General features: G+C 38.2%; 1 protein-coding gene and 1 pseudogene across 15 annotated transcripts in view; one reads left to right on the top strand and one right to left on the bottom strand.

Annotated features, from left to right (window-relative positions):
* The window catches only part of DST (dystonin), a 452944-nt gene that overhangs the window by 957 nt on the left and 434650 nt on the right, over positions 1 to 17337 (top strand). For 11 of the 15 annotated variants that reach the window (XM_087856995.1, XM_087856988.1, XM_087856983.1 and 8 more), the window contains exon 2: positions 193 to 254. In XM_087856995.1, the coding sequence (XP_087713121.1) occupies positions 193 to 254 (62 nt within the window). The remainder of the gene's footprint in view (positions 1 to 192; positions 255 to 17337) is intronic. The other 4 variants (XM_087856984.1, XM_087856987.1, XM_045802794.2 and 1 more) reach the window with 1 other exon arrangement.
* LOC123795881 (nucleophosmin-like) lies at positions 15115 to 17071 on the bottom strand (annotated as a pseudogene).

Raw genomic sequence — 17337 nt, forward strand, 5'->3', positions numbered from 1 at the left:
TGAAACTTCTGGCGGAGAACTCACCTAGAGACCAATGGCCTAGTAATCTCCCCCCCCCTAGAGTGCGTCCCCACCGAAATCAAGGCGTCTGGAATGTGCCTTCCCACCCCTTGTCCCTCATTAGTCATTAGTAACTCGGCAGGTGAAGAACAAGGAGTTAAATGAAGTCTCGTTTTTCTCTTTTCTCCCCAGATGCTGTTATGAGATCCCACCACTTTCGCTCTGAGGTAATTTATTTAGCGCGCACGCTCAAGGTCAGAAGAAGTTCTCTTTCCTGAGTACCGATATTAATCATATGCGTGTTAAGAAGCCAGTAGGGCATTGAATGGCGATCATGCTGCCCCCAGGCCGAAAGTGACGTTTCTTTTTAAGCAATTCCCTAACAGTACTGCCTAGCAAACGAAAGGTGTTCACAAATTTCTTGTGTAGCGGAGCCGTTGTACCAGAGGTGTAAAGACAGCCCCCCAAAGCGCTACAGACCTTAGGAAACTTAGCCACGGGTGGATCTCAGCTTCGTTTACTGTAATTTGCCGGGGGAAGCTGTCTGGGTGCAGTCAGCCGGCTGTAGTGGTTCCCTTGGACTTGAATAGCTGACGACAGAGAAGAGCTCTTAGGAAGTTAGTGCAGAGCAATTTGATCCATATGCATTTCATTTTAGGCTCTCAAGTTTACCTTCATATTCGCCCATAAAGCTGTCCGTGTTTTACTGGGGCCATCTGAGGATTTTTGCAAAGTGATGGTAGTGATCTGGCTTTATCTGATCGTGTGTGCTGGTCTTTGCTCTGGGAATGTGGACCATACCTCCGTGAGCGGCTGATGTGGGTGCAGGGATGACGGTGGACTGCTGTGAGACTGAGCCCCGCTGAAGGTAGAACAAAACAAAAGCACAAGCTCTCTCTGGCCCAGCGTTCCTTAATGAGTTTCCAGGCCAACCCGCATTTAGTGTGAGATAATTTTCTCTTTTTAGGAGTGTTTCACACAGCCAGACTGGCAGGTTACTGGTAACAATGCTTAATGCGGTTTACTCATTTCAGTGAAGACTTCATAGTTAGACACCATCCATTTCCTTACCATTTACCTGAGAAGTTATTTCACATTTCATTTCACTAGTTAATCAGATGTTTTATTGCACCCTAGATGTTTTATTGGACTCTGGTTGCTTGAAAGCTTTAACTGCATTATTATAACATCATTATAATGTTGTACCGGGAGTAATTCTACTGCATCAAAGCCCTGGAGGGTGCGAACTCTGTGCCCAATTTAGGATACTTAAGAGAAAAAATGAACCAGTCAGATAATCAAGAGGTTCCATTTCTTTCTTTACACTAACTAGCTGTGTGGTTCTGGGAAACTTTCTTAACTTCTCAGCACCTCAGTTTCCCTATCTGAAAAGTAGAACGAGTAGTACCTTGCAGAGTTATAGTGGGAGGGGAGATTTACAAGTAATTATGTGAAAAAACACACTTAGTTCATAGTAAATATTTAGTACTGGGTAGCAATCATTACATCTTGTAAAATTGAATTTAAAAATGTGGAAAAATCAAAATCTTTGCACAATTTAAAGTCTTAATTAAGCTAATTAATTAAAATTTATGGGAGACAACATAAACTATGTCTATTATGAAGCAGCATTTTTGGATATCCAATTAATAGACTAACTCCTTTAGATGTGACAAAAAATAATGGCCAGGGTGCAAACATAAAAATTTAGGATTTTGATTTTAAAAAGAGATTCCCAGCTCCATACACATAAGTGGTAGAATCAAGATAATCCTTTTATGGATTGTTATATTAGCCATTAGGCATTTCAGCTAAAATACAAACCAAAAATTGAGATAGGAGTATGTCTTACTCAGGACGAATGCTTAACTCAGAGATAACTGAGCTTGCATTTGGTTAGGAAAGCTGGGAGCAGTTGTTTAATGCTTTAACTCATTTCACAAGATTCCTAGTCCAGTTTGACGTCTTGTCTGTACTTCACATTTGCCTCATCTGCTAGCCTGTGAGCTCCTTGAGGACATGAATCATGTCTCTTGTTTAGGGCTGTATCCCTACTGCCTGGTGTATAGTGGGTTCTTAATAAATACTTATTGAATGAATGAAAAATTTCTCCGTGTGTGCCAGTTCCCGGAACTGGGCAAATAGAACTCAGAGTTGGGCAAAAAAGAAAAATGCACATTCTCAGGACATTGCTTGGAATTCAACATTTGCTGAATCTCTTTCTAGCTTTTAAAAATTGCCCTGGTGTTTGTATTAAAAATATAAGCCACTAATTATAACAAAATGGATTTAGTTAGAGTATTTTTTTCCTCAGTGTGCCTCACTGAGCATGCTGAGTCTTGATCTCGGGGCCATGAGTTTGGGCCCCATGTTGGGTGTCAAGCTACTTAAAAAAAAGGAAAAAAATATTTTTTTCTCAGGAAATTAAATACAATATTGGCTTAATTTGTTGAGGGGCTACCTGTGTTCCTTTATGTACCACATTTCTTTGATAAACTACTCAAAGAATGTTATTTTATAAGTGAAAATCCTGAGACTGTGTTGTATGAAAATGTCACATTTCCTCACTGTTTTCTTCACTAGTAAAATATTTTTATATTTTACCACAAATAAAACATTTTCCCTTGAGGAAAACACTGGAAATTATTTTTTCTTCTCCCTTTTTCTCAAAATGCCATTTATTGAAGGATTTTCTCCTTGAGAAATATCTCTGAATTTTTTGGATTCCAGCATTTAAAAAAAATTAGAATTTGAGCAGCATAATGGATATTCTTGTTGCTTTTTAGTACTAGCTGCTGCAAAATATTTCTCAAAAAAAAGTGTTTTGATTTTTAACAAGTCATAATCATATTGAACTAAGAAGTTAGTGTCTTCCTCGTTCCAATCTCAGTAAGTAGATACTTCACTTTCAGCATTTCCATAGTGGTCAAATGAGGAAAATGAGTTTAGGACGTGCTGACTCATTTTGAAATGTGAAAGAGCTTTGGGAAAGCCCTTGAACATGTGGAGAAGTTTGTTAGCCCTGTGCTGCTTTCCCTGGCAGAGGATATTGCTTCTGCTACCTACACTCTCAGGAAGGAGTCCAACTGGACTGGAAATTTCAGGATGTTCCTTCCTAGGTAGTCAGAGAATTACTTGTGCAGGGAGGGAAGACTATGGCATCAGAACCCACTTTGCTTTCTGAAGAAAGTTACATCTCTTGTCTGAGGAGCTCCAGCTTTGTTTTCTTCACAAAGTATATACTAAACACATTTCTTCAGCATGTAGCAGTTTCTTCCTCATGAAGCTGCAACTAAATAATATCCATGTTTATAAGATGTTTTGGAACCGTAACCACCTACCAGCCCTTTTGATTTTGACATACTTGTCAATTCATCTTTACTGGCTTAATAGTCCTCTCAATTTTAATAATAGCATGTAGAACATGAAATGATTAACCCAGCCAGCAAGGGCTGAAGCTCTAACTCCGGCTCACTGACAGTTATGAAGACCCAGTGAGATAGATAGAAATACGTGTTTTCTGTAGGAATATAAAGAACTTGTGTAGTTTCTTTGTTGTTGTTCTTTTGTTTTTTGTCATAAACAGCTACAGAAGAGAAGTGACTTCATACTGAAGTAGGACACAGTTTAGAAAGCAGGTGTTCAATCTGGGTATCTAAGAAGGGATTCTTTTCCTGAGCATTTATGTTTTATACTGTGCCTTTACACAATGGTTAACTGTTACCCTGGATTCCTGTGGTGAAAATCGGGCAGTGACAATCCTGATTTTAAGGAAATTTCAGAAAGTGATACGGGTAATTGAGGTGCCATTAGATTTCAAGCAAGCGTCTTGGGAGTACTTCAATGAAGACAATTATAATGCCCTTTGAGACTACCCAGAGTGAGCAGTGGTAAATGATCCCTATTCATCAGCTCAGTGGAATAAGGGAAACCTTGTTTCACATAAGGAGGGGGAAGAGTGTGTTGTGTGTCTATCAGGATTTGAGTAAATCTCTTCACTTCCCGTTTCAGGTAAAGGAACCAAAAGAGTTAAGTTAAGCAGTTCCCAAAGAGCCACATAGCAAGATAAGGACTGAGTAAGACAAGAACTCCCTGGCTACATTTTGTCTGCACTGTGGTGTTTAACTGTGTCACTCATAGCTCAGGGAATAATATGCCCAACATTCTCAATGAAAGGGACAAGCTAAGTTGAGTGAATTGTTAGTGGACACTTCTTACAAAGCAGAATAGATTAATCCTTTAGGCTTTTCCAGTGATTATCCAAGTTATCCTAGATGAAAGGATGTTCCACATAAACTCTCTTGGCCTCATTATATTCCCAGGGTGAACCTTTATCAAACCATGCAAGAACAGTCAGCAAAATAACCATATTTCATAACTTCTCATTAAATGTGTATATTTCGTTGAAAATTATCCAATTTAGTGGATTAGAGAAAATGATAGTTGATTATTTAGCTTTTGTAATTGGGTTATCTTTATAAATAAATTCTTTGCCTAGAGTTAAATTCTAGGTCTAAATTAATTTATCCTAATTAAATCAGTCATAAATTGAACTCTACACATGATATGGTATTCATTTATCTTCATTCAATTATTTTCAAAACAAACAAATTTACTTTTTCGTTCTGTACAATGTGTAATGTTAGATAGTAGGGCTAACAGAAGGTCTGAGGTATAGCCCCTGCCCTTGACGATTACTTCTAGGTCATTTCCAATATCAGTGCTGAAATATTATAGTTGCTGGTTTCTTCTGTTACCGTAACTGAACTGCTGTGCCATTTTCAACTATGAATCACAAATGTGCCAAGAGCATTGAAGGCCAGGGTATACAAGTATGGCCAATACATTTGTAAAAAAGACAAATTCACCCTGTTCACAGAGCTTTATTATGCCAGCATCATCACTACCATATAATTTATCCTTACTTTAGCTACATGGCAACAAAACAGAGTGCTAAAAGAAAAAAAAAAAGAAGAAAGAAGAGAAACCCACTTTTTTTCCCCCATGCAATCTAAGCCAATTAAATGCAATCTAGATGAAAGTTGAAATAAGAGCTTTTCCAGAGAGTTTGAATCTTTGTGTAATCTTAAGGCTCAAGAATGACTCTTTTTTGAGATTTGGTTTTTAAAATAGATCTAGGCTAATTGAAAGTCTTGGTTTAATGAAAGGAATATAAGAATAGAGTTTGAATCCTGATTTTGGGTTCCAGCTCTGCACTAACTATGTGATCTTGGTCAAGTTCTTAGTGTCTCTGAGACTTAGAGTTGGTGTTCACTGGTAACATGAAGGTGGTCACTGAAGGCCCTTCCAGAAATAACAGGCTGTGTTTGTGCTGTGTGCAAAGCATCATGCTAAAAAGACATCATGTAAAACATGATTCCTGTCTTCTAGGAGATTAAGGCAGGTAAAGATGAAGATATAATTAACAAAAATACCAAGTAATATATATATATTTTTAAAGATTTTGTTTATTTATTTGACAGAGAGACAGCCAGCGAGAGAGGGAACACAAGCAGGGGGAGTGGGAGAAGAAGAAGCAGGCTCCCAGCAGAGCAGGGAGCCGGATGCGGGGCTCAATCCCAGGACCCTGGGATCACGCCCTGAGCCGAAGGCAGACACTTAACGACTGAGCCACCCAGGTGCCCCCCAAGTAAAAAATTATGTATAGAAAAGGAATGGTTGGGAGGCGCCTGGGTGGCTCAGTCAGTTAAGCATCTGCCTTCAGCTCAGGTCATGATCCCAGGGTCCTGGGATCGAGTCCCACGTCATGCTCCCTGCTCGGCAGGGTAGTCTGCTTCTCCCTCTCCCTCTGCCCTTTCCCCCTTGCTTCTTGTGCTCTCTCTCACTCACTCCCTCTCTCAAATAAATAAGTAAAATCTTAAAAAAAAAAGAAGAAAAGAATGGTTGGAATAGTTCTGACGAAACGGCTACTTCTAGCTGGGGTGATCAGAGAAGCCTCCCAAGAGGCAGTGATATTTATGCTGAAGCATGCAGGTTGGGTAGTATCTGGCTAGACAGAGGGAATGAGAGCAACCCCCCAGCAGAATGCGTAAGGATAGGCAATGATTTAGGAAGGCGCATGGCTGTTTTCAGAGCTCAGAATATACCAGTATGATTAGAAAAAAGGGTTCCTAGCTCTACATTCCTTTAAATCTTTAAAGAAATATAAGTGAATGCCAGCTACAATAAAACTATTTTTTGCATACTACTTGACAGTTGTCAAAGGCCCTTATTTTGTTTGAACACTGTAGGAGGTCACCTGCTATGAGCCCTCTCTGGAGAAACAAAAAAAATTGCTTTTTGATTTCTTTTCCGGCAACTATAGCGAAACAGTCCGATCGCTCTTTTTTTGCATGGAGAGTCATGTCCATGGTTGCAGAGGGCCTGGGAGAATGGCTGGTTGGATGTGTGCCTTTCTGGTCGCCCTGAAGCTGTGCTTTTGCAGGATACCATGTTTTTCAGGTCCAGTGCTTAAGTATCATTGGGTTGTATTTTGACTTCAGAACACCATATGTCCAGGGATTTGTGACATCTTGCTCATGTGTTCAGTGCGGTTATTACAAATCCTAATGCAAAGTGGAATACATTTGTAGGTAATTAGTTATGTACAAGATGGTTTTTATCAGCTTTGAAATATATTACAGTTTTTTAAAGTATTTGAAATGTGTCTCTGCTTTTAAACTGCTTCCTTGTAAATCTGCCTCCCGTAAGAATTGTTCTAGGTGTTTGTGTCCTCCTCAAATCCTCAAGCCTACTCCTTCACCCTCAGCCAGTGACTTTTGTCTCCTCACTCACAGAGAACATCGATGCCATCAAGCAATAGCACTTTATTTATTTATTTATTTAAGAGAGAGAGAGGAGAGTGAGAGAGAGAGCATGACCAGGGGTGAGGGGGCAGAGAGAAAGGGACAAGCAGACACCCCACTGAGCAGGGAGCCCAATACAGGGCTCCATCTCAGGACCCTGAGATCATGACCTGAGCCAAAGGCAGACACTTAACTAACTGAGCCACCCAGGCACCCCAAGCAATAGCACTTTAAACTTTTTGACCCCTGAAAACTACGTGTATCTTAAACTTCCTTCCCAGTCCAATAGAAAAACCCATCTGTCGTCCTCCATTCTCATATTTCATGCTTATGTCGTGAATTCCTTTTCTTCCAACTCTTGGAGATGTTTTTCCATGAATCATCCCCTCCTCATTTATTTTCTATTGCTCCCTCCTTGCATGCTCTTTTCCCTAACACATAAGCATCATATGTGCTGTCTTTTTTAAAAAAATTTTTAATTTGAATTCAATTTAGTTAACACATACTGTATTATTAGTTTCAGAGGTAGAATTCAGTAATTTACCAGTTGTATACAACACCCAGTGCTCATTACATCATGTGCCCTCCTTAATGCCCATCACCCAGTTACCCCATCCCCCACCCACCTCCCCTCCAGCAACAGTTTGTTCCTTGTAGTTAAAGAGCCTGTTGTGGTTTGCCTCCCTCTCTAATTTCCTTTTATTTTATTTTTCTTTCCCTTCCCCTATGTTCATCTGTTTTGTTTCTTAGATACCACAAATGAGTGAAATCACATGGTATTTGTCTTTCTCTGCCTGACTGATTTCGCTTAGCATAATACCCTGTAGTTCATCCAGGTTGTTGCAAATGGCAAGATTTCATTCTTTTTGATAGCTGAATAATATTCCATTATGTATATATGTGTGTGTATGCACACCCACACACACACATACACGCACACCCACACGATGGACATCTGGGCTCTTTCCATAGTTTGGCCATTAGAGACATTGCTGCTATACACATTGGGGTGCATGTGCCCCTTCAAATCACTATGTTTGTATCCTCTGGATAAATACCTAGTAGTGCAATTGCTGGGTCTTAGGGTAGCTCTACTTTTAACTTTTTGAGGAACTGTTTTCCATACTGTTTTCCAGAGTGGCTGCTCTGTGCTGCCTTTTGAAAACAATACAAACCTCCCTATACCACCAGTTCTTCTCTTGGCAAGGAAAGTTCCCTGAAAAAGATTCTTTGTTACCTTCTGTTCCTCACCTCTCATGTATTTCTCAACTTTGTGTAATCTGGCTTCTGCCACTACCACTTAGTCACTCAGCTCACTGATGAGTTCCAAATTGTTCAATCAAATATTTCAGTCTTTAACTTAATCAACATATCTTGTATTTGACACTGTTGGCCACTGATCCCTCTTTGAAACTTTTCTCCCAGGGTTTTGGACAATACTCTTAATTTTGCTCCATTTTCTGGCCGTGGTTCCCTCTGTTCCTGCATTGGATCCCCTCCTACTTATGTTGATATTCCCATGGTTCTGCCTTGGGCCCATTTTTTTAAAACAGCTTTGTTGAGCTATAATTCACATGCTATACAGTTCACCCTTTTAAAATGTACAATTCAGTGAGTTTTAGTATGTCTGCAAGGTTGTGCAACCATCACACAGTTTAATTTTAGAACATTTTTATTACCCTCAAAAGAAACTCCGTACCTGTAAGCAGACATTCCCCATTCCCACCTCCCACTTCCTTCCTCCATCCCCAGCCCTCAGTAACCACTAATCTACTTTTTGTTTTAATAGATGTGTGGGGCCTGATTTTTGCCCACCCTGTTTAAACTCTACTTGCAGGATCTAACCATACTTACTGTTTTAGTTTACCCACATATAATGGTAACTCAGAAATCTGTATCTCAAATTCAGACTTCACTCTTGACCTCCCTCATTTTCGCATGGAGGTACCATAGTTATCTCAGACTGAACACTGAACTCATCAGTCCCAAACCCAACTACCACTGTTTTGGAGAGTGGCACTGCCCTCACCCCTACCCTCTGCAACTGCTCAAACTAGAAATCTGGAAGATATGACAGATCCCTTCCTGTCCATCCTGTCCTCTTTTAAATCTCTGTTGTCTGCCTCCCTTATTACACCCATTGTGGTTACCATGGTTCAGACCCTATAATAGGTCACTAGACCAGTCCCCCTGCCTTCTCATCCCCAATCCATACACACTAATTTAATAAGAATCATTCCAAAATACATTTTTTTTAAAGTAGACTCCCTGCCAAGCGTGGAGCCCAACATGGGGCTTGAACTCATGACCCTGAGATGGAGACCTGAGCCAAGAGTTGGCTGCCCAACTAACTGAGCTACCCAAGCGCCCCCTAAAACACAAATTCTTAACACTTTTATTAGTCAGGGAGACATTCAGATTCAAGTAATCTCAACATAAAAATGGATTATTAATAAACAGGGATTTATATTCTCCCACAGCAAGGAGTCTAGAGGTGCTGCAGGCTTTGCTTGAGTTTCCTGCTTGTAGGATGGCTGGCACAACTCCAGACATCAGCCTAAATTTGAGGAGGAAGGAGAAGAAGGGATAGAGTTGGCCAAGGAAGGATATTCATCAGGAATTAAAAATTTTTGGCAGAAGCTTTTCCAGTTAAGTTTCTTCTTACACTTCACTGGTCAGAACTGTGTCACAGGCCATCTGCAAGGGAAGCTCAGGATATGAGATTTATTTTTCCTAGCTTCTGTAGTAGAGGTAGTCAAGGGAGAAACGGTTGGGTAAGACATATTCCTCTCCTACTTAAAATCCTTCAGTGGCTTTCCACTTCCCTAATTAAATTCAACTTTCTCTTTTTATTTTTAAGTAATCTCTGCACTTGACATGGGGCTTGAACTTAGAACCCCGAGATCAAGAGTGCACACTCCACCAAATGAGCCAGCCCGGTGCCCCAAGTTCAACTTTCTTAATATGACATTAGAATGATCTTTATCCTGACGTCCTTGTGATAGTTCTAGTCTGACCATTTGTCTACATTTTTAATTCTCCAAACAGATCATGACCTTTTAGGATTATTCTTTTGTCCATGTTATTTTCAACTGAGAAAGCCTCTTTTTCTCTTCGATTCCTCTCATTGCCCACCCACCACCAGCAAAAACAAATATACTCAGGCGCAAAAGACTAACTCCTGACTTCCCTTCGAAATGTAGTTCATAGGTCATTTCTTCCAGGAAACTTTCCTAGTTACCTCTTCATAATAATAATTGAGTTTTTTGTTCATCTCTTCTGCAAGATTGTGTCTTGAAGGTAGTCTAAATCCTTAGTTCTTAGCTCAGTGTCTAGCACTGAATAAAGCTCAGTAAATGTTTGGTAAATGAATGAATATTTGATGTTTTCTTCTTTAAAATTTATTAAATTTATTTTTTAAAGATTATTTATTTATTTATTTATTTGAGAGAGTGTGAGAGTGAGAGAGATCACAGACGGAGAGGAAGAAGGAGAAGCAGACTCACTGCTGAACAGAGAGCTCGATATGGGCCTTGATCCCAGGATCCTGAGATCATGACCTGAGCTGAAGGCAAAAGTTTAACCAACTGAGTCACCCAGGCGCCTTTCTTTCTTTCTTTCTTTCTTTCTTTCTTTCTTTCTTTCTTTCTTTCTTTCTCTTTCTTTCTTTCTCTTTCTTTCTTTCTTTCTTTCTTTCTTTCTTTCTCTTTCTTTCTTTCTTTCTTTCTTTCTTTCTTTCTTTCTTTCCCTTTCTTTCTTTCTTTCTTTCTTTCTTTCTTTCTTTCTTTCTTTCTTTCTTTCTTTCTTTCTTTCTTTCTTTCTTTCTTTCTTTCTTTCTTTTTCTTTCTTTCTTTCTTTCTTTCTTTCTTTCTTTCTTTCTTTCTTTCTTTCAGATTTATATATTTATTTTAGAAAGAGAGATAGAATGGAGGTAAGGGGCAGAGGGAGAGGGAGAGAGGGAGGGACTCCGTGCTGAGCTTGGAGCCTGATGCAGGGCTCAGTCCCATGACCCTAAGATCAGGACCTGAGCCAAAATCGAGTCAGATGCTTAACTGACTGCACCACTCAGACACCCTGCTGTTTTCTTTATAAAGTCAGTTTAATTCTCAATTTTCATGGATTCTGTAACTTTCCAAATATTCTCGTATCTGTCTTTTACTTAAAGGGAAATAGATAGTTTTCATTTTTTATTTCAGACATACAGTTATGCCTTAGTTAACTTTGTGTATTTACTTTGAAAATACACAAATTCAGGGACTTTTTAAAAAGAGTTGAAAATATTCCCTGACATTTTTATTCATTATTGAAAGGATTTGAATACTTTGATGTGAGAGTTTTAAACAAAAATTTTAATATTTAATGTTTTTACTCTACCTTATAATATGAAAAATCAATGTAAGTATATTCTGAATTGTCTTGTAACCAATTTACCTTATTGCTGGTATTGTCACTCAGTGCCTGGATTTTATGTTTTGTTCACAATCACATTGGTGCCAAGTGGTATTGTTTTAACTATCATGATCTTAAGAGAAAAGATTAGGGCAGTGTTAATGTGTGATTTATGCATTCATGCCAGGTGAAAGCCAACTGTGGTTTGGTAATCTCTGTACAACTATTTTTGAGAAATATGCTAGTAAATTTGAATAAAAAGCATCAGAAATACCAAATATTGAGGTAAATATATAATTGTATTTCATTCCTTTTAATTTCTTTAAAATACCTATAATTGTTTAGAGCACAAATGATAACATTGTCTTGTGGATGTATGATGTTTACCTAGAGATTTGACAACGATAGTGTAGACAAGTACAGGGGAGTAAATGGACTCCCTGTATGATCGCAACATTTTTATATTTTATATGAAGTGGTATATTAATTCTAAGCGGAATGAAAAGTTAAGGATGCACCTTTTAATCCCCAGAGAAACCAATAAAAAATAATGCAAAGTCAATAGATAAACCCAAATTGAATTCTAAAAGATACCTAAATGATCCAAAGAAAGAAGAAATGAAGGAAAAAAGGGACAAAAAACAGAGGGGACAGGCTGAAAATAAAATCTGAAATGGTAGACCTAAATCCATATTATAATTACATTAGATATTAATGGATTAAACATTCTGATTAAGAGATAGATTCTCAGAATGTATACATAGTGAGACCTGACTATGCTATTTATGAGAGATGTACTTAAAAACCCAGTTAGATTGAGAGTGAATGGATGGAAAAAATAAATGATGCATATGATAGTCAAAAGAGGGTAAGAGTGGCCATATTATATCAGATAAAATAGATATCAAGACAAATAGAGATAAAGAGGGATGTTCCATAATGATAAAAGGGCTAATTGTTCTGGGAGACATAATCATAAATGTGTATGTGTTTAATAACAGAGCCTTAATGTATGGAGTAAAAATTATTGAAATTAAAGGGAGAAATAGGGTTTCTCCTGTTTCTATTTGGTTGTAAAAATTACTTAAAAACAATAAAATCTTAAATCAGAATAGTGGGATGCAGCCAAAGCAGTGCTCAGAGGAAAACATAAAGCTTTGATCGCTTACATTAGAAAAAAAAGAAAGACCTAAATTTTAACAAGTTTTCAACTTTAAGAAGCTAGAGGATAAAACAAGGATAAAATAAGCACAAAGTAAGTAGAAGGAAGGAACTAATAAAGAGCAGACATTGATGAAATAGAGAAAAAAACATACAATAGAAAAAATGAACAAAGCCAGAATTGGTTCTTTGAAAATACCAACAAAGTGTTTATTTTTTTATTTATTTTTTTAAGATTTTATTTATTTATTTGGCAAGGAGAGAGAGAAAGAGAACACAGCGGGGAAGGGGCAGAGAGAGAGGGAGAAGCAGACTCTCTGCTGGGAGCCTGATGTGGGGCTCGATCCCAGGACCCTGGGATCATGACCTGAGCCGAAGGCAGACGCTTAACTGACTGAGCCACCCAGGCATCCCTGAAAATACCAACAAAGTGTTTAAATATCTAGCTAGACTGATCAAGAAAGAAACAAAAATCATTGATATGAAACATGGAAGAGAGCTTGTAACTATAGAACCTATAGCCATTAAAAGAATGAGAGAATATTCTGTATAATTTGATGCCAAAAAACTTGACAACTAAGATGAAATGGACAAATATCTATTGATAGCCCTTCAATTATCCATCCTGTGCATATTTCATCATGTCTTAGAATTGTTCTAACCCCCAAATCTTGAATTCTGAAACACCTCTCTCTATACAACCTCCTATCTTTGCACCTCATCATGCACTTAAAAAAACGTTTTTTTAAAAAAAATTTTAAGTAAACTCTACTCCACATGTGGGGCTTGAACTTAAGACTCCAAGACCAAGAGCCATATGTTCTCCTGACTGAGCCAGCCAGGTGCCCCTCATCATGCAGTCCTAATGAGTTTCTGCCTTACCTTTAGGACCTCTGGTCCTAAATCTTCCCTAGCTTTCAGCCTATCAGCACTTTCTGACTACTTCACTTGCCGTTCTGCTCAGTATAGACCCTTAATCAATTGTATAGAGAAGCTTTTACTGTTATTCTCTCTTTAGTCATGCAGTTACTTGCTCTGCCCCCAGTGACTTTGACAATTCCCAGACCTGAGTCAATCTCATGGACTGCTTTTCTATTTCTTTGCCTACAAGACCTGTCCTTGTTGGACATAATAAAACCCAGTCATTTGGTTCATTGTATAATCCAGCAGTCATGTCTGCTCTTTTTTAGTATATTAGCTTCTGCTTTGTAACACATTACTTGAAATATTAGCTATTTAGCTCATGATTCCAGGGACTGGCAACTTGGGCTGTGCCCAGCTGGGCAGTTGTTCTGGTGTGAGTCAGGCTTGGCCCATCACTGCTGGGGTGTCACTGATGTGTCAGCCTCAGGCAAACTCAGTTTTTTCCTCTACAGGTCTCTCCTCTTCCAGCAAGGCAAGCCATATTGGTTCACTTATGGCTAGATTCGGGTTCCAAAAGCAGCAAGTGTGGAATAAGTGAGCTCTCTGGAGGTCTAGGCCCTGAACTTATAAGTATAATGCCTCTACTTACACGTTGTTGGCCACAGCAAGTCATAGGAGTGGGCGGAATAGAGTCCTGATGGGAGGAGTTGAAAGTATTGTGGGCACATTTGCAACCTACCATAAATAATCTTTTGATTTATCTCTGCTGTGCTTACGTACTACTCTCCCCAAAGCACTCATTTTAAGCTTTTTCTATTGTTTTCCCTGGACAGTCTTTCCCTGGACATCTCAGATTTCATATGTATGGAAATTACTTCCACCTGAAATTTCTAGCCCTGATTTAATTTTTCAATTTTTTTGAGGTATAATTTCCAGTTTTAGAATATTTTCTATCACCTCAGAAAGATTTCTCACGCCTGTTTGCATTTAATTCCTGTTCCCACCCCTACCTCACAAAACCACTAATCTACTTTCGTTATCTCTAGATTTGCCTTTTCTGGACCTTGAATATAAGTGGAATCATGTAATATGTAGTCTTTTTGCATCTGGCTTCTTTCATATACCTTGATGTTTTCGCAGTTTATCCATGTTGTAGCATGATCAGTAGTTTGTTCATTTTTATTGCTAAATAGCCATCCATTCTATGAATATGACACACTTTGCTTATTGATTCACCAGTTAACGGACTTTGGATTTTTCTCCCCGGTTTTTAGCTGTTATAAATAATGCTGCTATGAATATTTGCTTAAAATCTTTGTGTGGACATTTGTTTTCATTTATCTTGGGTAGATACCTAGGAGTAGAATCACTTGCTTATGTGATAAGTTCATGTTTAATTTTTAAAGAAGTTGTCAAACTGTTTTCCAAAGTGGCTGTATATTCTCATTAGCAATGTATGAGGGTTCTAGTTTCTTCACTTCTTTGGCAGTACTTGTTACTGTCTGTCTCTTTAACTGTAGCCATTCTAGTGGGTCTGAAGTGGTATTCTGTAATTTTAATTTGCATTTCTCTAATGCTTCATGATTTTGAGCATGTTTTCATGTTCAAATGGTTCAAATATTTGGCCATTTTTATTATTTTATTAAAATACATATTTCACATGTGTATATTTGTCTCCCACCATTTCCATTTGTCTGATCACTACTACAACTATATCCTATTGTAACATTCCATACATACTTAAAACCATGCAAAGGGTGGAGTTCCAACTTCAAAAATTAAACAGGCATTTTGGACAACATAATCTTGGCAACGGAACCTGGGCTACATTTGTCAGACACAGTCGGGAAAGTTTTCACTCTGCGTTGTAAAAAGGACAGCCAGATAGGAACTTTTACAGCAATGAAATAAGATGGAAGAATTTTACCAAACTGTTTAGATTTTTACAGAGACTTCTCCACTGCCAGAGATCTTGAATAAGCCACCTGGTCAGTCATCCAGAGCAGTTCTTCACACAATTAATGACCTTGGCTTCCACTTAGGGAAGATAACCACCTTTTTCTCTGTTCGTTTGCATTTTGCTTTAACATACTCTGTGGAACTAAGTCCCTTCTGTGTTTCAAGGGTTTTTTTTTTTTTTTTCTTGTTTTTTGAAGAATCTTGACCTTTTTGTCTTGGTGTTAATAGTCTTGAGTCTTTACCATTCTGGTTTGATTTTTGTGCACTCTTGGCTGGAATATCTCATATAGATTTCTTTATTGGGGTTTTCCCTTTAGCCCTCTCATCATCAAAATTGTCATCATCATCATCATCATATCATCATCTTCATCAGCAACAAGTTTTATTTTTTTCTGTGGAACTTCACTACCACTTCCAGGGGCAGATCATTTTCCAGACATACTTAGGAGTTTCACGTCCTCCTCCTCTTCATCTTCTGACTCTGCATTCCTACATAGCTACTAAATGCTGTCCACTAATATGCACAGCCCTGAATCACACTTCAACCGTAAGACCACTGGTGGTGTTATTTGAAAGCCCCTAAGGGAAATCATTGGCTGTGCAGACATTTTCAAAGTTGCCAGTGTTACTTTAATTGGGCTGCTGCTTCAACACTGTACAACTCATCTTTTTAGACTGAAGAGCATGTATATTTATTATCACATACATATAAAAGAAGCAAACATACCAATAAAAAGGTGAAAGGCTATGGGATTTAATAAAATAAATGAACACTGGGTTATGCCTTACATATAAGAATCAAACATTTCTATAGCATTCTCAAATAAACTATATAGGAGAACAGATTAATGACTTCATTTGATTTTTTAAGTTGAGAGATAATTGACATACAGCATATTAGCTTTAGGTGTGCAACATAATGATTCAATATTTATATATATTGAGAAATGATCACCATAGTAAGTCGAATTAACATCTATTACCACACATAGTTACAAAAATTTTTTCTTATGATTAAGATTTATTTTCAGAGTTGGGGCACCTGGGGCTCCAGTTGGTTAAAGGTCTTCCTTCAGCTCAGGTCATAATCCCGGGATCCTGGGATTAAGCCCCGCATCAGGTTCCCTGCTCAGCGGGCAGCCTGCTTCTCCCTCTCCCTCTGCCACCTCCCCTGTTTGTGCTTTCTCTCTCCCTCTCTCTGTCAAATAAATAAATAAAATCTTAAAAATAAGAATTTCTTCTCAGAGCAACTTTCAAATATACAACACAGTATTATTAACTGTAGTTACCATGTTATACAGTACATCTCCTAGACTTTTTTATTTTATAATATAAGTTTGTTCTGTTGACCCCTTCATCCTTTTGCTTATTCCCACTCCTCCTCTGGCAGCTACAATCTGTTCTCTGATGTATGAGTTCAGTTTTTTGTTTTGTTTTGTAAATAGATTCCACATGTAAGTGAGATTATAGGTACAAGAAAACTATTCAGATCTGCCTGTTTTTCTTTTTTAAATATTTTTTTTTTAAGTAATCTCTACAGCCACTGTGGGGCTCGAGCTCACAACCCTGAGACCAAGTGTCGCATGCTCCACCAGCCGAGCGAGTCAGGCACCGCAGATCTGCCCATTTTTTATTTATTTATTTATTTTTTTCTTTCTCTTGAGTTGTTTGAGTTCTTCATATGTTTTGGATTTTAAGTCCTTATCAGATATATGATTGTACAATTCATCTTTTGCACCAGTCCCTAAACTGATCGTTCTTAAAGATAACTGGTGTTCATTTTCATCATTATCCAACTTAAAGTGACGATCTTAGTCGGCTTTTAGTTCACACCCGAAAAGATAGTTCTGGGGTTTCATGGGGCTCATGTCCATGTCCGCTGAACCTTCCATGGGGTGGTGGCACACACAGGTGGGAGAGAAGGTGGACAGAGATAAATGACTACTATTCTAGAGAATAGCCATGCAGGATGGACTCATAGCAGGGCTGATCTTTGCCCATTTTTAAACTGTGTTTCGTGTCTTCTTGTTGTAAGAGTTCTTTGTATATTCTGGATACAAGTCCTTTAACAGATACAGGATTTGTGAATGTTTACTTATGGTCTGTGGTTTTTCTTTTCATTTACTTAATAGCATCTTTTTTAATAAAAGATTTTATA

The sequence above is a fragment of the Ursus americanus genome, chromosome 29, assembly GCF_024610735.1.
Source record: "Ursus americanus isolate L20-20 chromosome 29, mUrsAme1.1.p, whole genome shotgun sequence".
NCBI lineage: Eukaryota > Metazoa > Chordata > Mammalia > Carnivora > Ursidae > Ursus > Ursus americanus.